Consider the following 26,696-nt stretch of genomic DNA (forward strand, 5'->3'; position numbering starts at 1 on the left):
GGATGAGGGGAGACTTCCCCGTCCGCTTATTTAGTTGCTTTCAAACAAGAGAATCAGATGCTAGAAGAATGAACGGGACTATTATAAAATTAGGGAAGTAGGATTGGCTAGATAAGTTGTATATTTCAAGTATTCACTATTCTATAATCAATATGGCGTAGATTGGACCGAAAAGAAAAAGAAAAAGAGAAAGAAAATTTGAAAGTCGCCAATCAGGCAATTGTTTTATTCACACAGCGTATGCAATTATCCCTCTTGCATATACAGAACAAACGACAAAGCCTATTATTCAGATTTTGGTTTGCTAGAAATCCAATCTTTGATCTGTCACTTTTCCTTAATTGTGCTTTCTATAGTACAACCCCTTCTTTATTTCACATAGTTTCCACGTTCTCAGTTGGAAATCAACTTGACCACAATTTATATCTACCACACACAGCATCACCGTACCCCAATTCCGACCTACAAGGAGGAGACGTTTGAAGTACTTGTGAAAATGCCTTCGGCCCCAAATTTCGATCTTTACGAGGCTCTCGAGGTCCCCAGGGATGCGTCTGCACAAGACATTAAAAAATCGTACCGTCGACTAGCAAGAGTCCATCATCCAGATAAGAATCTTGAAAATGTCAATGCCACTGAAAAATTTCAAAAGGTGAGTTAGGAATGTTGTCCAGTGCGTACAGTGCGTTCGCACCATAGTTCGTTACGATAGCGCTCATACTCTACTACATAAACTTAAGTAGCTAATTTGATATGCAAATAGGTACAAGCTGCTTACGAAATACTATCTGATGAGCGTCAACGCAGAGACTATGACCAGCCAGTTCTTTTAAATCTGTTTAGTGGTCATGGAAGGCAGTACCACCCACCAGAAAACTACGAAGATGAGTATGATGGGATGGAGGAGATGATGTTCGACCAATTTCTACGCATTTTCTTTACTCGCGCATCATCAAGACCCGGCTATAACCGATCTGCTGAATTCGAGGCCGAAATGGAACGCAGAGAACGGGAAGCGAAATTGAGGAGAGAAGCAGAGGCTGCCTGGGAAGCTGATCGAGCCACTGCCCGACTCGAAAAAGCGCGACGAGACGCTGCCGAAAAAGCCAAGCGTGACGCCAAAGCCGAGTTGAAAAAGACAATGGAAGATGATGCAGCTAATCTGAAAGAGAAGACTGAGATGGAATACAAGTTGAAGATGGAGCTCATATTTGCTGCGAACGGTTGTGTCACGGATGCTGAGAAGCAAACGTGCTGCGAGCACTGCTTCTTTTGGCCAAAGGAACATATGAAGAGAAAGTTCAAGTGTTTAACCTGTGGCCAGAAGAGAGGAATGACACAGTATAAATGCCCATACTGTGCCTTGGCTCTCTGTCAACTGTGTCTTGGTGCAAAAAGGTTTACAAAGAAACTGTAGACGATAAGTCACCAACCGAAGGAAAGAAACCGCAGATCTACACGAGATCTTTGTAAGTCCCTAATATCTCATGCTGTGGTAAACGTACGTCACGCATAGCGTGGACAGAATGATCATTGGTAGTTCATGACCTATCAAAGGCGAAGTTTAGTAAAGTTCCAATAGCGTTGAAGTTTCTTCAGAACTCTCATGGTTTCAACTTGGGAAGAAAAGTGGGAGAGGAATACCAGATAGAATTACAGGAAAATGATTCATCTTTGGTCATTACTGCGCGGGTCTTTGACATTTCCCAGTGTTCGCACGAAATTTCAATTTCCATTGTGACTAAATAGTAAGGAAATAAAGTATACCGAATCAAGAATCACCTGTAAATATGGTGCCGTGTACCAACCAGGTGAAAATCCCCAAAAGTAATATACGACTAGCTTATGGTCTCTTCATTCAAACTAAGAACTAGATCAATCACCACAGCCTCGTAATGTATTAATAATTAAAATTACGATTTCCTCATCTTTTATAATTATTTTATTTTGATCAGACAAGCTTCCTTGGCTCAGCTTAATTCTCAATGATGACCACAAAAAAGTACCAAAACCTAATTTCTATCGCCATCTGCTTCAAACCATCCAGCCCCCCCTCAATTATACACCTCACCAAATACGACCATGAATCTGTTTCATATCCTTGACATTGATGTTCCTCCAGAACATGGTTGAAATAAGAGTAACGAAGTAAAGACAAGTGGCACAGATCAACATCAGCCTTTGAGTGTCCCCATAAGCCTGATTTATAGCATTTCTTGTGTCACTTCCTAGTGGATAGCTCGACTGCACTACCAAACTACCATAAATTGATGTGAAGTCGTCTTGAGAAGATGCAGGAAGAAGCTCAGCGAGTTTCACAGGGAATATGCCAGTCCAAAGCGCAGCTGCAATGGTAGATCCTATGGCCCCACCAATACTGGCAATCATGGCTTCCATGGCAAGAACGGCGGGGATGTGTTGATGAGAGGAGACGGCCATGACGGTCATCTGTTCGCACATAACCAAGGTTCCACCGCCGAAAGCAATAAATATTTGGCACATTACAATATATCCAATGTTGGTATCGGGCTGACGGAACTTGATCAATAGACCAACGGCAAGAATAGTGATGGGTACACCAAAGTAAAGAGCCAGCCACTTGAGGCGTCCGTTAAATCTGATGATAATTCCAACGACTAGTGCCCAGAAACAAGACCCAATAGTGTAAATGTTTGAAATATAGGTGGCATTCGTAACCGATTGATTGAATACGACGATAAGCATGGAATAGAAGTAAGAGTCCCAGATGTACCAAGCTAATTGAAGTCAGATTTTTGGTGAATGATTATTTATTGTGAACGTTTCCAATGATCGGAACTGTTAAAAATCCTTTTAAGAAGTGAGTTCGGTATTAAAAAAAAAAGTACGTACCGCAGTAAAGACTAGCAACCATTGTGTAGGTGAAGAATACTGTTCGATCTTTCATCAATCCCCACGGAATGAAGGTCACAGGCGCAAGGTACATTTCGTACAGTGCGAACGCAATGATTAACAGACCACCGAAAATAATGAAGCAAATGACCAACGGAGATTTCCACTCGCCCTTCTGATAACTGTACAAACTAAATGTTAGGAGGAACAGAGCGAGGCCAGCAGCAATCAAAAATAGACCGATGACATCGAACTCCCTGCAATAATAGATAAATGATTCAGCCCAAGTTCGTCCACTATCAAGCTTTTGAATCAAGCCTTGTTTTTCGGCCTTCTTTTGATGATAGTAGAAAAGTCCGAACAAAGGTATGCATATAATTGGAAAAATGATGGCCCATATACCGAAGCCCCATCTGAAACCAATCGTGTTCAAAACACTTTCAGCAGCAGGTCCATATGCCCAGACCGTAGCAATCCATGGCGAAGATGAGAATGCAATCCACCAGGCTCGATTCTTCAGTTGGGTCGTATCGGCGATGAAGATTGTAAGCGTAAAGTCAATTCCATTGTACCCAACATAGTAAAAGACTTGAGCTGCGCAGTATGTTTTAACGTCATTACATCCTGCCATCATAACCATACCAAGAGTAAATGAAGCCACCATGACACAGAAAGCTTGTGGACGACCCCAAATGTCCATGAGTTTCGCATATGGTAGTTTTATGAGTCCAGCTATCAGACTCGAGATGATGGAAGTCGTTGCCGTGAGGGAGTGGGCCTGGAAAGAGGAGGTTACGTAGGGTGTAAGTGTGCCCGTCAATCCGGACGCAAATGTCAACAGGAACTCAATAATCCAGATGCTAGAAAAATACCATTAATAAAACATTAAACAGAAAATATTTCATAATGATGGGCTATACTAACAGAATATAGGCCATAATCAAATGATTTCTAGTCCATACTTGATTGATGGCTTCGGCAGCTTGTACACCATGCTGAAATTCTTTGTTGATGACCTCGCTGTCCTTCTTCAAGAGAATATTAGCTGTGGTTGTAGGCGCTTTCTCTTCGTCGACGCATGAGGTATGAACCGTATCCTCCGCAATAGGTACCTCGTTTGGAGTGAGATTGTTGAATCGAAACCTCATTTTGCCTTCGCCTGCTGGTTGAGAAACCAATAATTCAAGGCTGAAAGATTATCGAAAATGAAGCGAATGACGAAGAATAGAGAAGAGAGACTTGAAGGGTATTTATTCTCAATATTTTAAAAGGTGGCAATGTAGAGAATGCTCCCAATCACAATAATGGAAAGGAAAAAGTTGAGTGCCAAGGAACACTCGACGTTAATTTTACGCACATTTCACCGTTCTTTCTAGGCCAACTAACACGGAGAATTGTCTATTATACATCTACAAGCACCCTTGATGAAATCCAAGTGATATGTCCCGGTCATTTACCCCAGTAGGTGTCAATATCATGCTGCACGCAGTTAGACAAGCAAGCTAGATTTGAAGGTCGAAGTCCGTCCACATTTTTAATCTGATGGAGCGAGTGGATCCAATCAAACTAGTGGCTGACTTTATCCCCATTTTGATCTTATCAGATCATCAAATCGTGTGACTAGTGGTTCCCTATGACTAAAGCTTATGCAGAGCCGGAGAAGAGATCTGTGGTGATGAATTGAATGGTCTGTTTGGGTTGAAGTTCGTTCAATGATAAAAGAACCATGCATTTCCTACTCACCGAGCCTGATAGAACAAAAACACAGGTCACTAAACCTACAGCCGACATGAATTCTACCTTGGAAATCTCAGACCAATGCTGGAAGAGAAATGTTGAGTGGGGACGAGAAGACCATTATCGAGCAGTAGATGTTGAAATGAAGATTGACAATATGAAGAAACTACTACTCCGCCATGTGGCATTTGAGTTTGCGTGGTTTGACACTTGACAGCTCCCTTTGCCCCTCTGGGATCGAGAATCGTCCCCAATATTGTGTATAGGGTTCAAGACTGGATAGCGGGGCAAGATGTCTAATAAGCATGAGAGATGATCTGTATGTCAAATCACATTCAAGCAACCAAGAAAATTGGTTCGAGGCACAACCTCCAGATTGGTCGAACTAATCCACCAACAGAATCTCTTGAATATCTCCATTGTAGTATCGCATTGCTAAGTCTAGCGGCGTTAAATTACATCGCCGCAATGGACTTTCCATATGGCATGAGGGCAGCCGACTTCAGCGATGAGCATTGGATATCATAGATTTTATCGCCCTTTTATCGTAGGCAATCTTCAATTCTCGTACATCGTACACCACCTCATCTTATCAATCACATCTAATCAGATGCCCATTTGTGTCCCATCATGAGTTGCGCCAGCAGTAGTGCCCAACATATCCCACTCTTATCAGATGGGATACCACAAGTTTCAAGGTGGGGCTTTGTCAAGCACTTCACCAGAAGTGGGTTTTGGGCCCGAAGGACTGCACTTTCGTCGCATGGTTTGACCCTTCAAAACTAAAGTTCTCGTTCAATGAACGGCCATGGAATCTTCTCTTAACGGAGATATCCAGGCGATAGTTGAGCTTTTCAGGTTAGATTGATGCGAGACAATACCCAACTCGACGTGAAAAGGGTGTTATATATTTTTACTTCATTTCGCATTCGGTTAAGATTAAGGTTAGTGCGTGCGTCTAATCTAGTATTGTGTTTGTGTAGTCAGATGTAGAACCAAAAAAACTTATCTGATCTGATCTGATCTAATCTAATCTAATCAGACCGCGACTGGTGACCACCATCCTGTGCAAATTTACGAACGAACGATAGTATCACTAGTCATGCTGTTCTGCCATGATGCTACTTGTGGTTTAAATCAGCTGTTGAAATCTCTAGGATGGAGTGAGTGCGAATAAGATTTTTCTTGCTCAGGTTTTTCGGAATGAAACACAGGATCTCTCAGAGCTTGAGAGGTAGTCGATAGGCTTGAGCACCAGCAGAATTCGAATAGTCCTAAGCCTCTCGACCAACTCTAAAACTGTTGCACTATACGCCAGATCAAAATCATCCGCGTTTTCAATTATTGATTCACGAGGCTCAATTCAAGTGATTTTGCCAAAATAACATGATAAGTAAGCATTCCGATCAAACATTATCCTAAGCCGATGTTTATCCGTGTTACAGCTTTACCTCGGCACGTGCTCGCCAACTTCAACTAGCCATCACCAAACATCACTCCTCATAGCAACTGCATCTCCGGATTTCAATTTCTCTTTGCCAATCATGTATCCATCCCTTCGTATACTTCTTACTGGTAAGGGGGCTTTATTAGGCCCTGTAATCAAGGACAAAACTACGAACGTATCAAAATGTTATCGTTTTTCAAGAGTACCATATGCTTTACCGCCAACAGGTAAAAGACGATGGCGAAAGCCGCTTCCGCTCCCTTCTAACTTCTCATATGGTCCCGAAAATAATCCGCCGACTTACAATAAGCCTTCTATTTCATGCCCGCAATCTCCGCTACTTGTATCACCAGGCAGCTCGAGCGAGGATTGTTTACAGTGTAACATCTATATCCCACTTGGTGATCCACCATCAGGTGGTTGGCCAGTGTTCTTCTATATTCGTAGGTGTCATCTCCACATTGATTCTAAAATCTATGACTAAGAAACTCAGATGGTGGCTTCCTTCAATACGGCTCCAACAACTCAGACGACCCTTCTTCGTTATTGGCCGAGTCAGACGTGAAATGTATTATTGTATGTCCCAATTATAGACTCGGGGTTTTTGGATTTCTAGCAGGTAGGGAACTTTGGGACGATACTTCAGCCGGAAACTTAGGACTCTGGGATCAACGAGCCGCGCTTGAATGGACATATGAAAATATCGAGTTCTTTGGTGGCAATAAAGAGAATATCACAGTCGGTGGTTTATCCGCTGGTTCTTATTCCGCATTTCATCAGCTAGCGTACGACATCGGCCCAAATTCTAAACGCCAAATTATTCGTAGAGTTATTCAATGGTCAAATGGATGTGGCGTTGAGCCCAAACAAATTTCTGAAGCTCAAGAACAATTTGATGATTTACTTTCTGTTTTGGGAATATCTCGGTCTTTGAGTGGAAGACAGACCGTGGAAGTCCTTCGCAGCAAAAGCTGTGATGAGTTGATAGTTGCCGTTGGGAAAATGAAGCAAGTCTTTATTCGTCCGGTCCTCGATGGAGAGTTCATCTCCAAGGATTTGTTCACTAGAATCTATGACGGCTCGTTTGGGAAACGATTCAAAGAACTTGGCATCAAAACCATCATCGGGGATCTTACACAAGAATTTCAGCTCTATAAAAACGTGTTTCCCCCACATTCGTATGAGAGATTGATTGACCGTCTGTCATGGGACTATCCACGAAGTATCGCCAAGGCCGTTTGCGCCAAATACAAACCGGACCACTCTTCTCCAAATTATCCTAAGGAGCACTGGATTGAAGTCTTTGGCAAATTGTATGCTGACATGCAGATACATTCCACTATGCGCGGCTTTCTTGTCGCAATATCTTCTGATGTTCCAATTGAGAACATCAATCGATACAGAATCGATTGGAGAACTGAAAGTGTGGACAGAAGGTTGCCTAAAATTGTTGGTGCCACTCACGGGACGGACATGTCAATTTGGTTCTTTGGGAACGGTGATTTATTGAATGACAATGAGAAGGTCGTATTGAGAGAGTGGTTGAAACCAATGGCTGATTTCATAAAAGGTGATGATTTTACTTGGGGTACACGGTCAATTAAGGAGGTAAAATTTCTTACTTCAGATGGAGACATTCAGATTAGGAAAGACGATATATTTCAACAGAGTCTGGATTTGTGGAATGTTTCAAAAGCGGTTATCGAATCTCGAAATCAAAGTAAACAATCTAAGATATGAGATCTTAGATTTATGTTTCTGAAATTACTATAGTTATTGAGGTGATTGCACCGAGTTTCTCCTATGTCCGATAACTCTACGAACGGTCGTTGACTTCAATCTAAGGACCAGAAATCTTCTAGTGATTCCAAAGTCAAGCGAGTAGCATCTTGTAGTATTTCAGTTTACAATCGTCAGCTGCTGAAAGGCAACTTGGTGGGATATAGAGTGCTCGATGATCATATATGCCAGCTCGTATTCACCTGACACCTCCATCATATCAGACCTGCCTATCCTGATATATGAAACCGGCGCATCTAATAGAAACCGAAAGGAGAATGAGTCTGGAATATGGGTCGCTTCTGAGATATCTCTACTTCTCTTAGTATGGTGTCACAGCTCTGTGTAGATTAAAATCATGGGAGATGATATAGTAACTCCTCGATACTTTCTGATCTTTGACGTTGCAAAGAATTACTTTCTTACTCAAAAAACATTGAGACCATGAATGTCAAATTTGCTCAAGAAGGACGAAAGACGAAAACCGAAAGAAGAAAGAAGGAAGAAGAAAGCGAAGATGATATTTGCGTGTCACAGAAGCTGATTATAAGTAGGTAAGCATTTGCACACAGCCCACAAAATTGTGCATCATTCACATTTATCGTGAGAAGAGCTCAAGTGAGGGAAGTATCAATAATAGGGTTTCTCCCGGGTGAATCTTGGAAAAGATTTCCGGTGGTTGCTAGATCACAAGATCAAGACATCTGGGAATGTGGTCCCTAGTGGAGCTCATAAATATAAAAATCCTGATTCACCTATATCTTGTGAATAAATAGTGCGGTTTATGACATGAGATGATATCTTCAAGACCAATCCATAAAAAGATAAAGGAATTAAAGCAATTTTGGGACAACGGTTTGCAAGTATTGCATAAAATGAACTATTCTTACAATCATCTAAAATTTCCAACCTCTCGGATACCTCTCGACGTAAAATTTGACTGCTTTTCTCGAATTTCAACCTCTGCTTTTTTCTACACAACAGTCATAAAGTACTCTACTATCGTTCAAGACCTACCGCCTGTCCAAAACCCATTGTCCAGAGCAGCTGTACTTCACTCATTGCTCTTTATAAGTCCCCAATTTTTGTTCTGGGCAGTCTATAATAAGTTCTTCCAGTATTTACAATCTTTATAAACATTGGGGGTTTCCAGCAACAGTTGATCTTGGAGCCACACTAAAACCCAGCCCCAACATTCAATTTTAGCTTCGAAAATAGCTGTGAGAAGCTCAACAGCCTCTTGCCGCCACATCTGAATAATCTGCTGCCTCACACAAAGCATAATTTTCAGCCTCCGTAGAATAACACACAATGAACATCATCAACCACGAAGGCAGAGTTGTCCCTTTGGCACCAGTTCATACAATTTTAATCTGTCCAACAGCAGATTACAAGGCTCCAAACTATATCTGCTACGACTATATTTGTCAATACTGTCCCAAAGGAGACCAGGGAGCTCAAATCCTTTACTACCCACAAGAAGCCGTTGGTTCGCATCAGATTGGCCCACGAGTATATACTCGCTTTTACCACGATCATAGATATCAGGTATATGCTACCAATGAACATGAAATGCCTCCTCAGCATTCTAAAGCTAAAATCTGTCACTTTTGGTGCCAGCATGAGGTTAGTCTGACATCTACCAGCCACTATTTTATGCCTGAAAATCCTAATTAATTAATGAGATCGACACTAGTCCTCCACTCCAGCGCACTTGGTATTATGTTCCATGGAGTGACCCCATTCCTGGTGTTCTTCAAGACGATGGGAACATATCTTTCACTGATCCTGTCTCCGGCCATACCATAATCGACAGTTTCCCTACCCCTGCCGGATTCAGACCCTACCGTGAAGGAGACACTCCATTCGATACCAACTGGAAAACCAAACCCTCCTCTCCATCTCTTCAACTGGTAACGACCTTTAACACTCCCAATATTGATATTGGTTCGTCGCGATCCAGATCATCTGAATCCTCTGCCCTTATTCCAACTCCTCGGAGCGAGTACAATATTCTGGGAGCACACAGATTGCCTACTAGCCCTCAGATAACAGCAGAACCAATCAGTCAGACTGAAGTTGACCAGATTCGTCGTGGTGGAGCTGTCCTTGCCCCGGAGTTGACAGAAAGTGAGCGAGCTCCAACCAGAGCTATTTATGGAGGAGGTGTAGGCACAGGAAGAAGAGGGGGAGGGGAAGGGGGAAGACGTACAGAACCATCAATTCCTCGGGTGATTGCTAGTGGGACTGGCCGTGGCAAGGGCATTAATAATAGCAGCATAAACGTGCCAAATGGTCCTAGAGGTGGATGGAATAGTCGGGGCTACAGTCGTGGTCGAGGAGGACGTGCTACTAAAATCTGGAATTGGCATAATTGATCTTGTCCTTCTGTGGTGTAATGGTATTAACGTTTGTTGTCTGTTGTCTGTGTTTATTTGATGTAGTTAGCTACATGCACCTTGGTTATTGGTGTTCATAATGCAATTTTCCTAATATTTTGGTGGTTTTAAATTTCATTGTGGCGCATGGTATGACAATTACCCTCTCAGAAAGCCAGAAAGCTGAAGAGTTGTAGCATGATTCATTTGAAATGAAGCACACCGGCTTCCCCGTGATTATTAGCAGATCAGGAAAATCTTCACGTCGGGACTGGCTTCAACTTTACGGATTTAATGTTATATCCGGTGATTGGATCTCCCCGTGCCTGAAAAATGGGGAAACGATAATCATCTCATCTCTTCGACTTCCCGCCAGATAATTCTTTCCACCCACATATACACATGAAATCGCCTTAGTCGCCATGCCTTTTCCGAGCCGTGGATGTCATACATGCAAGAAACGACGGGTAAAGGCAGGTCTTATATATGTCTCATCATCATTCATTAGTCCTGAGACTTACAACAAATAAAACAGTGCGATGAAACAAAGCCATCCTGCAATCGTTGTGCTAAAGCAAAAATCAATTGTCATGGCTATGATGGCACTCAAAAATACGAGTTCTTGGACGAAAACGAACCTGCGAGTGGTAAGAAAAAACGGCCTCGAGGTCCCAACCTGCGGGAGTCGATACAAAAAAGTTCACCATTTCAATATCCAGCGTCGGAGAAACAGACAAGCCATATCAATACGAGGATAGATAAATACGGATTAATCACACTTTCAAGCATCCCACGCGTCACTGATTTCTTCTCATCGCCGCGATCTCCTCCCGCAACATGCCTACAAGATCAAGTTATTGACTACTACACAAGACAATTTGTCGAGGCTCCCAAAATATTGCTTGCTACTGATGATAGTCAAATTAATTACTGTGTCGGCTCTTTTCATCACTCTTCAATTTTCAGCCTCGCGTCGTCAACAATTCGCCGATTTTCTTGGCCTGTTCAATCATTGGAACAAGCATCTCAGGACAGATCTACCAGTTCCACATTACAACTCGCTATTCAATTGCCCATACGACCTTCGGGCGGTCAACAAAAAATTCTGCTGCTTTATTGATTGGTAGTAAGGCATACTCCCAAGCCCTGGTGGCGGCGAACCTAGCGCTGAGACGCATAGACAGTGTCGTAATGGATGAAGTCATTCTTACTATTCTCCTGTTAGGTCATTTTGAAAATTCTGTGGCCCAAAATGCTCAATTCGACGCAAGAGACATCAAAGTTATAGCTGCGAAGGCTTTTACTCATCATGATGGCGCGATTGCGATTTTAAATTTACGACAGAAATATCGAAAAGAGCCATATCGATCGCGCCATAAAGTTGTACCAGCCCATGGCAACGACTCGGGAACTTCCCATAAAAATACGGGCTCGGAGATAGATAAGATTGCAAGGCGACAATTAGTTCGTTCACTCCTGCTCAGAAGCATGTCAATACCAGGCTGGTTGAAGAATGGAAGTCTCTTTGGAGAGATAGGCTCAAGTCTAGTTCTTGACCAATGTTTAGTCGAAGTAGCCGATTTGAGATACTGTGTGAATAATGTTTCCAATCATCTTGACGGCATTTCTGCGACAGCAAGTAGGCAAATAGCCATGAAGATGCGTGGGATGTTGGTATTAGCACAAGAGTTGGAAAACAAATTGGTCAAATGGGCTAGAGAGGTACCAATGGTAGATTATTGGAGTAGATTTCGATTGACAGTGGATGATAATGACGACTTTGGTTCAAGTGATATCTTCGATCAAACTGTTCATCTATATCCCTCAATTGGTCATGCCGCGATGTGGGCTCAATATCGTGCTATTCGACTTCACGTAAATGACATCATACTGAAAGCTTTCTACATCGAAGTAGAGTTTTCAAATACTGAAACCAAGTTCAATCAAGATATTATTAAATCGAATATGGAAAAACTAGCTCTAGACTTCTGCGCAAGTCTACCGTTTGTTCTGGGATGGGTTGAGCTTGAAGGGACAGGCATGAAAATGATACGTAGGGGACGAAGAATTGCGGCTATAGCTAGCACGGCTAGTTTATTTTGTTGGCCATTAACTGTATCGACAATAGTTTCTGAGATTCCAGAACAACATCGATCGTATCTGAAGAGCCGGTTACTAGATATAAGTGAAATTGTCGATGATGGGGTGCTGGAGAGATTTGCTCATCTATGACCGATATCAGGCTTCCACATATCAGAATTGCGTTCTGATAATGACTGGCACTGGAAAAGAACTGTCTATTTTCTCCATATTGTCACGAGTGCAACAGATTACAATACTACCATGTAAACTGCTTTGTAATTTTAACCAGTCGTAAATTATTTCGTTTTCATAACTAAGAAATTGAACAAATTGACCTACGAATACGCGAGGTGAGCAACAGAGTGAGTCTCCAACTCATCTACTGAAATTTCATGCTCTTGCATATTTCTTGTCGATTTTCTCCTTAGATTACTGAGCAAACCTCTATTGCGCATTTCTTCATTCCAGTGCACTCGTATATCAAACCTTTGGATAGGCAAGCCAGTGTACTGGTAATTAAAGTAAGAAAGGATAGTTTTTTTTACTTGTCTTCCGCGATTAAATTTGGCCTAACATGCGAAATTTCGAACACAGAATACACTGCGGATAATCTTTCGCTGCGCTGATAAGGAATTATGAGCCATTTTGATGTTATTCGTCATGCTTCGTATTATGCAACCTGCAGTAAGCCTGAAAGCGGGGTAACATTACGCAAGGGACTTCTTTCTCAATCCCTTGATTCCAAACCGCAAGATTTCTAAGTAATACTTGAAATCATACTGATAGAGGTAATGACCCTGCATATAACTGCGTGATTCAATCCTAAGACTCATCTCGAAAACCGAGTAGATGAATCTGCTACTGCCACTAAACTCACCTATCAAGAAATAACATCGGAGCAAAACTTCACGTATCTGCGCAAAATAAAGATCAATATCCTCTGTCTACAGGATTCGTACCTATCTCTTTTACAAGTATTTCAAAACACCCAAAGTCATGGCTCAATCTGAGATTAAATTCTATTGGGCACCTGGCGCTTGCTCTCTATGCCCTCATGTTCTTCTGTTCGAAACCGGAGTCTCTTTTAAATCAATTGCCAACTTAATCACAAAAGAAACGGTGGAATTTACTGAAAACTTCTCTTTCATCAATCCCAAAATGCGTGTTCCAGTTCTCTCGCTTGAGGGTGAAATCATCACAGAGGTTCCTGCTATTGCGACAGCGATATCTTCGCTCGCCCCCGAACTGCATCTTTTAGGAGGTACAACAATGGAGACGATAAAAGTGTATGAATGGATGAACTGGCTGAGCGGAACTTTGCATGCTCATGCATTCGGCGGTTTATTGAGACCGGAGAGATTGAGTGATGAAAAAGAAGCATTGCCGGGCATTGAGAAAAAGGGTATGAGAAATGCCCAAAATTGTTTTGATATGATCGAGGGAAAGTTGAATGGCTTTTACGCAGTTGGGGGCGCATTCACAGTCGTCGATTCGTATCTTTTCGTGTTTTATCGTTGGGGAGAAGGATATGGTTTGAACATGAAGAGTGTGTACCCGAAATACACAGCGCTGGTGGAAAATCTGGTGAATCGTCCTTCTATGCAGAAGGTTTTAGAGCTTGAAAAGTCGCAGGCCAAGTTATAGATATTCAAATCCTCCCAGGTAATTCTATCGACACTCTTGGTCATTTAACTACATTCGATAAAATGCAATGGTAGCATCTGCCACTGGCTGTTCGTTTTAAACGGGCGCGAAAAATGATATGAAAATCAAAATTTCCGATGTTTCATTCGGGTACCTACCCAAAGCCTTTGTGCTGCGTGAGATTCGCATTTCACACTCCATACATCCTTTGTCTCATCGCATTCATATATGATATTTTCGCATGCCAACTAATGCCATGTTGTCGCTCGCTGGTTGTAAGCCATTCGCCATGAATCGTACACACTGGTCCACCAGGTCTAAGATGTGCTTAGAAAAATTGGCCCATACACACGAGCTTAAAGGCACTGAGTATTTAGAGGTAGAAAATAGTGTGGCTAGTCTGCGCGATATGGGACAACCAATTATTGCCAAAACCGTATGGTAATTTGTGAATAGAAGATGTGATTGAGAAGTACATTGTGCGGGATGCGCGGGTTCTTTGGTGGATGACGAGGTGTATTCAGGTAAATTATTGTCTTTCCAAATTCTAATAAGTGTTGCTATGACTGACCGCCAAGGGAGATTAAATTATGTAAGCGGTGGCGTCGAACAGGTGAACCCGGTGTGCCGAGGGGTCAGATCAACATCCACAACAATACAACATAACAACAATTTCGATATTATCCGATCTTGAACCATCAATATGACTATAAAGGTCCTCATTGTCGGTGCTGGCGCAGTCGGTGCATTCTACGGATCTCGAATTGCTCAGGTTCAAGGCACCCAAGTCTCCGTTATATGCCGATCAAATTACAAAGCTGTCACCGCCAATGGTTTTAATGTCACATCACCAAAATTTGGAGAATACAAGTATATTCCACATCAAACTTTTGCCAACCCACAAGAAGCTCGAGACTCGAATGAAGACTGGGATTTTGTTGTCGTAAGCACAAAGGCGCTTCCAGATGTTAGTGATGATTCCGAGATCCTTGAAAGCCTCGTGAGGAAAGGTCATACATCTATCGTCTTGGTCCAAAATGGTATTGGTGTCGAAGAACCATATTCAAAAAGGTTCTCGGGGTCCACCATACTAAGTGCTGTCACTGTTGTGAGCGCTGAACAAACTTCCCCCGGTTTCATTAAGCATAACAGATGGACACGAATAAGCATTGGTCCATATTTACCCGGTGTTGTTGAATCGACGAAGTTAAATGATGATCAAGAGACCGCTGTTCAACGGAACAAAACATTTGTGAAATTATTACAAACAGGAGGCATTGCAGATGCCCAGGAGTACTCACATTGGAAACTTCAAATGGTCAGATGGCATAAAATTGCCATTAATGCGAGTATGAATCCTTCTGCTGTGCTTTCTTCTGGGAGCACAAATAATGATATGTCGCTCGATCCAGAGCTCTACATTCATTTGAAAGGCGTCATGGACGAAGTGTTGGATACAGCTCCAAAGATATTGGGGACCAAGCTACCAAAGGAATTTGCAACCTCTGAACAGTTGTTGAAAAGTACGCAGAAGAATACTAGTGGAAGTAAGCCAAGTATGTTATTGGATTGGGAGCAGGGGAAGACGATGGAGCTTGAGGTTATTTTGGGAAACCCAATCCGAATTGCCAGGCGTCATGGACTGGAAATGCCGAGACTACAAACATTGTATGCTTTATTACGGAAAGCTCAAGAAAATAGGACAAAGAAGAAGCTTGACAGTAAACTTTAAATGCTAGATCAGGAACAGTGATTTATCAGGCGTATCTGGAAATAAGAAAGAATCAATCTTACATTCCGAGAATTTTCTCGACTATAGCGACATTTTGTACTCTTGTTCCTATTTCCCTGTATCTATTTTAAACCTATTTAATCTATTTAATTTATAATTAGTTCAAATATCTATATATACAATTGAGAAGTTAAAAGCCTCAAATACTAAAACAACACAAAATCTCAAGCACAGCAATGAAAATTATAATATATCTCAATCCAATCTCTATAACGCTTATCACACCTTCGACCTCACTAGATCTTTTGTGACCCATTTAGTAAACTGGGACCTTGAATGCTGGGAAAGAGTAAGTCCAGGTCTCATTAGATCTCGCGTCATTGACACAGTCAAATCCACTGCTAGTGTTTGAGTGGAAAAGAGGACGAGTTGGCCATTGACAGAGGCTGACAATATCACCTTCCTCGGAACCACCACCAATAGTGGCATTAAGAGCAGTAGGTTTAATACCATTCTCGACCCAATCGATCATGGTGTACATGTTATCCTTAGGGTATGGACCATCAGGTTGCAGGTTCGGACCCAAACCAGGAGGATATTATTTTGACGGTAAGATTGAAGCAAGACCGGTAGCAAACCGAATTGGGTGGAGAATTGAATGAATGCAACCACCTTGGTGGTTTTCGAGGTTGTCTTGGATGTTTTGTCAAAGCTTCTGCAACGGGTCTACGTGCATAAAGATCAGAAGTTCTTACCTGGCACCAGCCCCACCACCATGATCCGACTGGTAGGTTTATAAGAAGGCTTATCACACAGACTTAATCCTCTTATTTCCACCTATCGAAGCTGAAATGGTAAGGGCCAACCTTGCTAATTACCGGGGGTTCTTGAATCATTGAAAGCGAGAGCGGAAACCCCAGGGTATTACATTTAGCCGAATACTAGCCGCTTCGGTTGAAAGGGTGGTCGGTAGCGCATTCAGTCGAAATTTACCAAGTTTTGGGGGCTTCCACAATCTTACATAGCGCTCAGCCTTCTTGCCCCTTCTTACAATATCTATCGTTCCTATAATTGGTCAGCGACAAGGCAGTTCCACCACTGTCGCTTAAAGTTGCCGCTGCTTCCCAAGCGACATGTAGTGGTCTGATGGAGCAAATTGCAGTTCTGATACATCAGTAGACAGTGAGCTGGGTGCTGACATACCGCGGAACGAGCCTATATGCATACCTCCCTCCCTCCGGAGCAACTGTGATCCGCATTGATGGAACGGTGTTATCATTTATCTGCGGGTACGCATCCATCCCAGGATGAAATTGGAGATGGAAGGGATGTTAGGTAGGCCGTATATGGTACACTTTCCAGTAACTACCACGTCTGATAAGTTGGAGGTCAGCTGCTAAGCTACATCCTGCGCTCTAAGCACTACAGTCAGGCCTGATTATACAGGCCTAAAAATTTCGAGGTCTAAATGCCTGTACATGAGGGTTTCCCGTATAGCAAAGTCAAATAAGCCAATATCAACTCTGAATAACTTCAATTTTCTTTATTAAAATACTCTGATAATGAATTCTATTCATAATCTACGGTAATTTTTAATACTAAATTCCATTCTCTTTGCTTGAATAATCTTTTAAAATATAAATCTTCAACATTTTATTATTTCTAAAATAAAATTAAAAATTTAATAACTTTAAAAACTTTAATATTATCAGTAATCTCTTCTTCAATAAATTCATATAAATCCTTCTCTTTTTATTTTACCATTTCTCTTTTTGTTATAATTATAATAATAAATAAATTCAGATTATTGTAAAAGAGTAGAAGGTGGTGATGGTCACACAAGAAAAGCTTTAGCATGTACTAGTAATAGAATAAGCGACTATACATAGAAAATAAAGTGAATAACTACTTTATAGCAGCAAGGTGAGGGAGACAGCTGGAGTAGAGCATTCAAACTTCAGGAGTCAACTTAGAAGATGGAAAATTCGATGTCTTTTTCAGGTCTACAGAAGAGAAACTATAGATACTAGAAAGTGGTCGCACGTGGTTTTCAGATCACGTGTTTTGCTCTCACAATAAAAGCTTAAAGAAGTAGAGAAACGAGTATAAAAGTTAGAAGAAGAAGAAGGGGAGTGAGTATAAGTTATAAAGTGAGTGAAAGATATTAGCTGAAAGTTTAAAGAGAAGATGAAGTAAAGAGTACATTATTTCCAATTTATTCTTCAATTACAAGCTTTATCATTATACTATACTATTTGGAATGTGCTATAAAAGTATAAACATAATAATATGATTTATTATCGAGTGAACTATATCATCGAATGAATCACTTTCACCTCAATTTATATCTTCAATTTCGATATGCGATTTATTAATCATTTATTATATAATCTATTAATAAAGAAGTATAACGTAGTTTAACACCGAGTGGCCCATATCACCGAGTGGCCCATTTCAAATATATACAAAATTCGTCTGTGCATAACCGTGCACTTTCTTCATTTATTAATATAATTTTATAAAATCTGAAAATATGAAATTTACTTATATAATTATCATTAAAATCCAATTTCTAATTAGAAATTAGAATTATTAAAGTAGTTATCAAAGGAATAAATTTTTTGTAACGAAAATCGTGACAATTTCCACTTTTTTTACAATATAATAGAAATATTTATATAAAAACTAGATTTCTAAAAAGCTGAATTTTTATTATTATTTAATATTCTTCTCTTTTTTGAAAATAATGATTAGTTATTAAAATTAGAATATTGAAAAAGGCCTAATTTTAGTGTATTTTGAAATGGGCCACTCGGTGATATGAGCCACTCTGTTACAACGGATTAGTAACAGGCTGTAGAATCACCAACGTATAGGCTATAATGGTATTATAGGCCTCAATAATTCAATTACAATATACTAAAGGATATTAAACATTTAAAAAAAGCCTTAGATATATATATAATATTAATTATAGAATATCCTAGAAATATAAAATATAGTTTCTAGAATAATAGATTCTAGAAAATACTGAATATAATTTTGCAAACTTTTTATAAAATTATATTAATAATATTCCAAAGAATTAGCTTCAAAATAAAAGATAAACTAAAACAAAAGAATAAATTAGAATATCAAAAATTATAGAATTAATATTTTATAATAAATAATTCAGAAATAATAATGTTCTAAAAATAATAATATTTTAAAAGCAATCAATTATTCCAGTTATTTAAATAAAATAAAGATTTATATAAGGGAATGGATTTTATTATAATATAAAATTTTATATTTAAAAACAATTATTAATTTTATTATTATAATTATAAAAATTGTAATCAATTATAATCTTATTGAATTTTTATTTAAAGTTTAATTTAAATTATTTCAAAAAAACTTTAAATATTTCTATATAATTTTAGAAACAATTCTTGTAATACTTTGAATATCCTTTTTATTTCAAATATCGATTCGATAATTTATTATTGAAATATAACTATTAGAAATATCCTTATAGAATAGTTTATATCGATAATAGATATTAATAATATTGAGATAACTAATACTTTATAAAAGATTATTATTAATGAAACCCTTAAAATCGCTTTATTAAATAAATATCAAAACAATTGATAGAAACTCAATATTTTCTTTTTACAATTAGAAATTTATTTTCGATTCAATAAGGATAAATTCATAATTATAGAATTCAAAAGTGTATAGGCTGTATTCTATTTTAGAGGAGAAATAAGCAAATAGATTTAATTATATTTGTAAAACTATTTTGAATATAATAAATAGAATTGTATATAATTTATTTAAATAATTTTCAATAGTTTTAAAAGATTTAAAATAGAAATTCATAGAATCTTTGGGAATTCTAATAAATTAGAAATAGTAGAAGATAAGATTTTCAATTTCAAGTAGATAGGATTAATATTAAAATATGCTATAGAATTTCAAAGATATATGGGAACAATAAAGTGGGATAAAATCGTTATTATAAGTTATTATTGTAAAGGATTTAAATCAGAAGTTAGATTGGAATTAGAAAGATTTATTGAGAGTATAGATTTGAATGATTTAATTCAGAATTTTATTAAATCAAATAATTGTTTTTATTAGTATTAATAAGATTAGAAATCATATAAACCCTAAGGAAATCAAAAGCAAGAGTATTATTGTAAGAATAAAAATAGATTATATTATAATCCATAAAGATATAGAGATTTTATGAAACTCAATATTATATATTACAAAAATAAAAATAATAATTTAAAGAAGAAATAAAAACAAAAGAATAACTTATACTTTGAATATAAAAAAGTAAAGTATCGAGTAATAGAATATCGAAATAAGAAAACAAAAAATAAGAAAGACAACTTTAAAAATAAATTTAATAAAAACCAATTTAATATTATTTTCACATTACAATTATATATTATTAGTATAATAAGATTAGTTATATTATTATTAATTTATAAAAAAGAATTCGAAAAAGAAGAAAAGATTGAATACTTTTTATAAATAAATAAAGATTTATAATTAGAAGAATTATAATCTATTTAGGAAATTAATTAATAGAATTATTATATTTGGAAATTTGAAGATATAAATGAAGGAATTATAAATGAGGATCTCAGTATAATAAATATTAAAGAAAATGAATTATATAAGATTTGGTATATTAATTAATATTGAATTTTATAATTTGGAATTATTATAAATATATTATTTGTAAAAAGAATTAATATTAATTACCTTTAATAATTAGATAAAGAAAAGCTATAGGAAATATTTTATTATTATATATTTGAAAGAAATAAGAATCAGGTTTTATTTTTATATAGAAGAGTGGGAGAAGAATATTAGATCTAGATTTAGACTATAATATTATTATTAATTGTGGGTATGATAATGAAAGTCATTTAAGGGAATTATTGATATACTTTATAAAGGGATTTATTTAATAATAAAACTAAATTAGAAATAAATATTATTTATTTAGAAAAGGAAAAACCTCGATATATAACATTTGCCAATAAGATTATCCAGAATAATAAGGATAAGTAAATTATATTATAATTGAATATTTTAGAATAAATAAAACAAATATATTATAAAATTAAAATAAACAAATAAATATAATAAGCTATAATAGATTCAAAGGTTATAAGAAATTTTATTATATTAAAAGTTATAAAGTATTTGGAAATCCTATTCCAAAAGAAATAAAATCCTTATCAATTATAATTAATTGATGAATAACTAATAAAATCTGATAAAAACATTTTATAGAAAATATAACTAATACAAATGAATATAATCCAATATTTGAAAATTATACAATTTGATATTATACCATTAGACCAATAACAAATCATCTTAAAAATGCTATAATTGAAAGTATATAATTTTAGAATAAATTAATTATAAGGAATAATAACATTTGATTAATATAAGAATAATTATAACGATATATTCAAGATATCCGCAAAATATAATATATATTAAGAAGAATTGAATATAAACAATACCAGCAATATAAAATATTTAATTCAAAGTCCTTTATTAAAAACAAAAATTAGTATATTTTCTTTACAAATGCAAAAGCTAATGATATAATAGGAAATTGTAATCAAAATAAAAAAGCTTATAATATCAAAACAATATAAGAAATATAAATATATTTTCAAAGAATTAAGAATCTATAAGGCTTTATTAGAATACAAATTATAGAATTATAAAATAATATTAAAAGAAGACAAAATGCCTATGTATATCCTAATTTATTTAATATTAATTGATAAATTAAAAACATTTAAAGAATATATCGATAATAATTTAGTTAAAGGATAGATTAGAGAATCTATATCCCAGATAGCAAATCCAATTATATAGATATTTAAGAAAAATAGTATTAAAAGATTAATTATAAATTATAAAAAGCTTAATATATTTATAAAGAAAGATCGATATTTATTTTTATTAATTATGAAATTAAAAAATCAATTAGGTAGAGTAATAATATTTATTAAAATGAATTTACAAAATGGATATTATTTAATTAAAATAAAGGAAAGCAAAGAATGGAAAATCACTTTTAAAATAAAATATAGATTATACAAATATCAAATTATATTATTCGAACTAATAAATATATCAATTATTTTCATAAGATTTATAAATAATATACTATTATAATATTTGAATATTTATTATATATACTATTTAAATAATATTTTAATATATTCAAATAACAAGATTCAATATATCAAAAATATCAATAATATTTTTGAAAATTTAATTAAAACTGATTTATTATATAAATTAAATAAATATAAATTCTATATTATAAAAACGAAGTTTCTAGAATTCACTATATCAAACTAAAGATTTAAAATAAATAAAAATAAAGTCAAGGCAATACTTGAATAAAAACAATCAAATACAATTAAAGAATTACAATTCTTTTTAAAATTTGTTAACTTTTATTAAAGATTTATTAAAGGATATTCAGGGATTATAATATCCTTAATCAACCTAATCAAAAAGAATCAAGAAAGTTTTAAATAAATTATTAAAATATAAAAATCATTTGATATATTCAAACAAGTAATAACAAAAGAATCAATATTATTAATATTCGATTCTAAAAAATCAATTATGATAGAAACAGATTCCTCAGATTTCATTATAAATATAGTTTTGAACCAATCAAATCAAAATAAAAAATAATAATCAATTGCATTCTATTTTCGAAAACTATTATTAATCAAATTGAATTATAAAATATATAATAAAGAATTATTAGCAATAATCAATATATTTAAAAAATAACAAATTTATTTAAAAAAATCAAAATATTTAATATAAATATATATAGATTATAAAAACTTAATTTACTTTATTATAATAAAACAATTAAACAGATAATAAATTAAATAATCGAAAACTATAACTAATTACAATTTTAAAATTTCATATATTAAAAAATCAGAAAACATTAGAATCAATATTTTTAATCAAAAACTAAAATATCAAAAAAATAAGTCATATAAATTATATACAATATTCAAAAAAGAAGGCGAATTACTAATTTACAATATATTATAGTTTGTAATTATTTATATATTGGAAAACAATTATCTCAAAAACCAAATCCAATTATATTATAATAAGAATATTACAATTATATATATATACAAAATAATAGAATTAGGATTTATAATAGAAAACGAAATTATATATTTTCATAAAAAAGTATATATTTCGAATTAAATAATCAAGGAATTTGTAATAGAATAATATAGATTATTAATATATAGATATTAAGGAATTGTAAAGATATTTATAAGAATCTAAGAAATCAATTATTTTTTATAAATAAAAATAATAATTAAAGAAATTATTAGAAATTATAATATTTATATATAAAACAAGTTATTATAATATACTTTATATAATTAGTTTCAAATTTCAGATATACTTTTTTAATTATAAAAGTTTATTATATAGGATTTTGTAATTAAATTATCAATTTCAAAAAATCCTATTATAAAAATTGAATACAATACAATACTCAATATAATAAATAGATTAATTAAATTTGTATATATAATATTATTTAAAGAAATATAAAATACTGAATAATTAATATATATATTTCTTAGAATTATAATAAATATATATAAAATATTAAATAAAATAATCTCGAATTGAAATAAACTCTTTATCTTGAAATTCTAAACTATCTTATTAACATTTATAAATATTAAAAGAAAACTATTAATAGATTTTTATTTACAAATAAATAATCAAATAAAAAATATTAATTAAATAATAAAAGTATATCTTGAATACTATATAAATTATTAATAAAATAATTAAATAAAATTATTATCTATAATATAATTTATCTATAATATAATTTATATATAATATAATTTATATATAATATATTGAAAACAGAAATTATAAAGATAATATTAATATATATTAATTTTAAATTCAATTCTAAAATATATCAAATATCAATACTATAAAAAATTAATATCGAATCAATAATAATATAAATCAAATAATTAAAAGATTTACAAAAGTAATTCGCTTTTAATTTAAGATTTATTTCTTTCAAAATAGCAACCTATTACAATATAAAATATAATATAAAATCTATATTTAAAAAAGAGAATAAAATTTATTTACTACAAAAAAACATCCAAATCAAAAGATTAAACAATAAACTCGATTATAGGAAATTAAAACTATTTAAAATTGATAAGATAATAAAAACAATTAATTATCAATTGAAATTATCAAATACAATAAATATTTACTTAGTATTTCATATATCCTTATTCAAACTAATACTATTAGAAACATTTAATATATTATTTATAGAAATCGAATCAATTAATTTAAAAGCTATATATAATATTGAAACAATATTAAATTACAAATATATTAAAAAAAAAATCAAATATTTGATTAAATAATTAGACTACCTATATTCGAGAAATATATAGGAATTCAAAAAGAATTTTAGTTGTTTTAAGAAACTATAAACATTTCATTTGAAATATTTATATCTGTTAATAAAACTTTGAATTCAATATTAAATAATAAAGGCAATAAAGAATTAAAGAAATCGAAGAAAGGGGAATTATTAAGAATAAATATAACAGTATTAATAGTTTTCTTTTCTATATATTCCTTTTTCAATTTTTCCTTTTCTTCTTTTTCTATTAACTTATTGAGAGTTTGCAAATTATAATAAAGCATTTTGGATTTACATTTCAATAAGAAATACTTTTGTTTTTGTAATTGTAAAATTTTAATTATAACTTTTTTCTCTTTTTAATTCAATCTTTTTTTTTATTGAAATAAACTTTTTCAATTATTTTCAAATAAACCTTGAATATTGCATTTCTTATTATTATGAATATATTTATTATATTATAATAAATTAAAAAATGAAATAATATATTTATAATCAATACATTTGTATAATAAATATAAAAGCATTTCGAAATCTTTCTATTTAATAAAACAAGCAAAACGGATTTATTCTTTTTTTTTATTAATATTCAAAAAAGATATAATAAAAAAGAAAAAAAGTATTATAATTATTAAGTAAGTGAAAGGGAAGATATATTAATATAAATATTTAGAATAAGTGTTAGATTAAGAAAGGGATAGTGTTATAATAGATTAGTAATAAGCTATAGAATTACTAATATATAGGCTATAGTGATATTATAAATCTCAATGATTCAATTGTAATATATTGAAGGATATTAGGTATCCAAAAAAAACTTTAAATATATATATAATATTAATTATAGGATATCCTAGAAATGTAGGATATAGTTTTTAGAATAATAGATTTTAGAAAATATTGAATATAATTTTGCAAACTTTTTGTGAAATTATATTAGTAATATTTCAAAAGATTAGTTTCAAAATAAAAGATAAATCAAAATAAAAGGATAAATTAGAATATTAAGAATTACAGGATTAGTATTCTGTAATGGATAGTTTAGGAATAATAGTGTTCTAGAAATAATAGTGTTTCAAAAGTGATTGGCTATTTTAGCTGTCTAAGTGAAATGAAGATTTATATAAGGGAATAGGTTTTATTATAATGTAGAGCTTTGTATTTAAGAATAATTATTAATTTTATTATTATAGTTATAAGAATTGTAATCAGTTATAACCTTATTGAATTCCTATTTGAAGTCTAATCTAAATTATTTTGAGAGAACTCTAGATATTTCTATGTGATTCTAGAGGCAGCTCCCGTAACACATTTGGTGTTAAACTATGTTATTTGTTTCTAATTTTCAAAATTATCGAATACAATAAAAAACTAAATCTTTGAAAGGCTTTTCAATTATATAATATCTTTTATATAATCCTCATTTGTAAAATAAATAATTCAATTTTATATTTTGAAATTCGAGTGAATCAATATAAATTTATAGAATTAGAAAAAGAGATTATTATTGAATATATTTTTGATATAGATTTGAAAGGTTTTTTATTCAAATATAAAGGGATGGAAGATATAGCAAATTATATTTTTGAATTGAAAGATGTGAAATATATTGAGAAGTTTTAGGTGTATTGATTTGTAAAGTATTGAATTGAATTAAAGATGTATTTTAGTTGTATTTATAATTTTCAAAAAGCTTTTTATAAAGATTTTAAATTTATTGAAGAATGGTTTTGATTGATTATAAATATATAAATGAAATATAGTATTTTGAATAGAGATTTCTATAATTTCAATAAAATAAGTTTTATAATAAGAATTATATGTAACATAGTTTATTAGTAAACAAATCATATCAATGAATAGGTTACCTCATTTTACATACAAAATTCGTTTATACATAACCATACATTTTTTTTATTTAATAATATAATTCAAAGAAATCTAAAAATATTAAAATTTAATTATATAAATGTTATAAAAATCTAATCATTTATTAAAAAATCAAATTATTATAATAATTATTATAAAAATAACTTTTTTATAATGAAAATCGTAACAATTTTTACTTTTTTTAAAATATAATAGAAATATTTATAAGTAAATTAGATTTATAAAAAACTAGTTTCTTATTATTATTGAAAATTCTTTTCTTTTTTCAAAATAATAATTAATTATTAAAATAAGAATATTAAAAAAAACCTAATTTTGATATATTTTCAAATGATCTATTCATTAATATAACCCATTCACTAATAAACCACATTATAATAATAATAATAATAATTAATATTGAATTAAATAATAAAAGCAAATCAGTATAATTAGATAATTGAGAATGAATTATAATGATAATATATAGAAATGAAAAGAATGAAATTATTTCTTTATTTTTAATAATTCAAAAACAAATTTATTTCTTTAGTTGATACATTGAATCGAATCTTTTTATAAAATGAATGATTAAATTTATATTTAATAAATAAATGAATAATGAAATGGGTTTAGAACAATTGAAATATTTTAATA

At 33.3% G+C, this 26,696-nt stretch overlaps 7 protein-coding genes across 9 annotated transcripts; 6 read left to right on the forward strand and 1 right to left on the reverse strand.

Moving 5' to 3' along the window:
• Positions 1-215: 215 nt before the first annotated feature.
• Positions 216-1,681, forward strand: BCIN_01g11370 (hypothetical protein). The gene is made up of 2 exons (XM_001549280.2): positions 216-652; positions 764-1,681. The coding sequence occupies exons 1-2, from the start codon at positions 497-499 to the stop codon at positions 1,415-1,417; spliced, it is 810 nt and encodes a 269-aa protein (XP_001549330.1). The 5' UTR covers positions 216-496; the 3' UTR covers positions 1,418-1,681.
• A 251-nt stretch (positions 1,682-1,932) lies between these two features.
• On the reverse strand, positions 1,933-4,110 carry BCIN_01g11380 (hypothetical protein). Its single transcript, XM_024690984.1, has 3 exons — positions 3,796-4,110; positions 2,872-3,731; positions 1,933-2,756 (listed from the first exon to the last, which is right to left on the reverse strand). The coding sequence occupies exons 1-3, from the start codon at positions 4,017-4,019 to the stop codon at positions 2,068-2,070; spliced, it is 1,773 nt and encodes a 590-aa protein (XP_024546754.1). The 5' UTR covers positions 4,020-4,110; the 3' UTR covers positions 1,933-2,067.
• Positions 4,111-6,087: 1,977 nt separating this feature from the next.
• On the forward strand, positions 6,088-7,925 carry BCIN_01g11390 (hypothetical protein). 2 transcript variants are annotated; one of them, XM_024690986.1, is made up of 3 exons: positions 6,088-6,498; positions 6,549-7,836; positions 7,901-7,925. In XM_024690986.1, exons 1-2 carry the CDS (start codon positions 6,153-6,155, stop codon positions 7,793-7,795), a joined length of 1,593 nt encoding a protein of 530 aa, XP_024546755.1. In that variant the 5' UTR covers positions 6,088-6,152; the 3' UTR covers positions 7,796-7,836; positions 7,901-7,925. The 2 variants fall into 2 exon arrangements, with proteins under 2 accessions (XP_024546755.1, XP_024546756.1); XM_024690985.1 differs by having other exon boundaries at positions 6,549-7,925.
• A 1,114-nt stretch (positions 7,926-9,039) lies between these two features.
• BCIN_01g11400 (hypothetical protein) lies at positions 9,040-10,382 on the forward strand. 2 transcript variants are annotated; one of them, XM_024690987.1, is made up of 2 exons: positions 9,040-9,460; positions 9,520-10,382. In XM_024690987.1, the coding sequence occupies exons 1-2, from the start codon at positions 9,146-9,148 to the stop codon at positions 10,210-10,212; spliced, it is 1,008 nt and encodes a 335-aa protein (XP_024546757.1). In that variant the 5' UTR covers positions 9,040-9,145; the 3' UTR covers positions 10,213-10,382. The 2 variants fall into 2 exon arrangements, with proteins under 2 accessions (XP_024546757.1, XP_001549327.2); XM_001549277.2 differs by having other exon boundaries at positions 9,531-10,350.
• A 205-nt stretch (positions 10,383-10,587) lies between these two features.
• Positions 10,588-11,416, forward strand: BCIN_01g11410 (hypothetical protein). Its single transcript, XM_024690988.1, has 2 exons — positions 10,588-10,685; positions 10,748-11,416. Exons 1-2 carry the CDS (start codon positions 10,635-10,637, stop codon positions 11,330-11,332), a joined length of 636 nt encoding a protein of 211 aa, XP_024546758.1. The 5' UTR covers positions 10,588-10,634; the 3' UTR covers positions 11,333-11,416.
• Positions 11,417-12,992: 1,576 nt separating this feature from the next.
• Positions 12,993-14,445, forward strand: Bcgst22. The gene has a single exon (XM_024690989.1). It carries the CDS (start codon positions 13,291-13,293, stop codon positions 13,936-13,938), a length of 648 nt encoding a protein of 215 aa, XP_024546759.1. The 5' UTR covers positions 12,993-13,290; the 3' UTR covers positions 13,939-14,445.
• Positions 14,446-14,576: 131 nt separating this feature from the next.
• On the forward strand, positions 14,577-15,851 carry BCIN_01g11430 (hypothetical protein). Its single transcript, XM_001549273.2, has one exon. It carries the CDS (start codon positions 14,642-14,644, stop codon positions 15,668-15,670), a length of 1,029 nt encoding a protein of 342 aa, XP_001549323.1. The 5' UTR covers positions 14,577-14,641; the 3' UTR covers positions 15,671-15,851.
• Positions 15,852-26,696: the final 10,845 nt, after the last annotated feature.

The sequence above is a fragment of the Botrytis cinerea genome, chromosome 1 (genome assembly GCF_000143535.2).
Source record: "Botrytis cinerea B05.10 chromosome 1, complete sequence".
NCBI lineage: Eukaryota > Fungi > Ascomycota > Leotiomycetes > Helotiales > Sclerotiniaceae > Botrytis > Botrytis cinerea.

Excerpts from the sequence above, each read along its gene's own strand:
- BCIN_01g11370 (XM_001549280.2), top strand. The coding sequence starts at position 497 with ATGCCTTCGGCCCCAAATTTCGATCTTTACGAGGCTCTCGAGGTCCCC. Across the intron at positions 653-763 it reads CCACTGAAAAATTTCAAAAG|GTACAAGCTGCTTACGAAAT; the intron begins GTGAGTTAGGAA and ends ATATGCAAATAG.
- BCIN_01g11380 (XM_024690984.1), bottom strand. The coding sequence starts at position 4,019 with ATGAGGTTTCGATTCAACAATCTCACTCCAAACGAGGTACCTATTGCG. Across the intron at positions 3,732-3,795 it reads TTGATTATGGCCTATATTCT|CATCTGGATTATTGAGTTCC; the intron begins GTTAGTATAGCC and ends GTATTTTTCTAG. Across the intron at positions 2,757-2,871 it reads GGTTGCTAGTCTTTACTGCG|CTTGGTACATCTGGGACTCT; the intron begins GTACGTACTTTT and ends GACTTCAATTAG.
- BCIN_01g11390 (XM_024690985.1), top strand. The coding sequence starts at position 6,153 with ATGTATCCATCCCTTCGTATACTTCTTACTGGTAAGGGGGCTTTATTA. Across the intron at positions 6,499-6,548 it reads GCCAGTGTTCTTCTATATTC|ATGGTGGCTTCCTTCAATAC; the intron begins GTAGGTGTCATC and ends TAAGAAACTCAG.
- BCIN_01g11400 (XM_024690987.1), top strand. The coding sequence starts at position 9,146 with ATGAACATCATCAACCACGAAGGCAGAGTTGTCCCTTTGGCACCAGTT. Across the intron at positions 9,461-9,519 it reads ACTTTTGGTGCCAGCATGAG|ATCGACACTAGTCCTCCACT; the intron begins GTTAGTCTGACA and ends TTAATTAATGAG.
- BCIN_01g11410 (XM_024690988.1), top strand. The coding sequence starts at position 10,635 with ATGCCTTTTCCGAGCCGTGGATGTCATACATGCAAGAAACGACGGGTA. Across the intron at positions 10,686-10,747 it reads GCAAGAAACGACGGGTAAAG|TGCGATGAAACAAAGCCATC; the intron begins GCAGGTCTTATA and ends CAAATAAAACAG.
- Bcgst22 (XM_024690989.1), top strand. The coding sequence starts at position 13,291 with ATGGCTCAATCTGAGATTAAATTCTATTGGGCACCTGGCGCTTGCTCT.
- BCIN_01g11430 (XM_001549273.2), top strand. The coding sequence starts at position 14,642 with ATGACTATAAAGGTCCTCATTGTCGGTGCTGGCGCAGTCGGTGCATTC.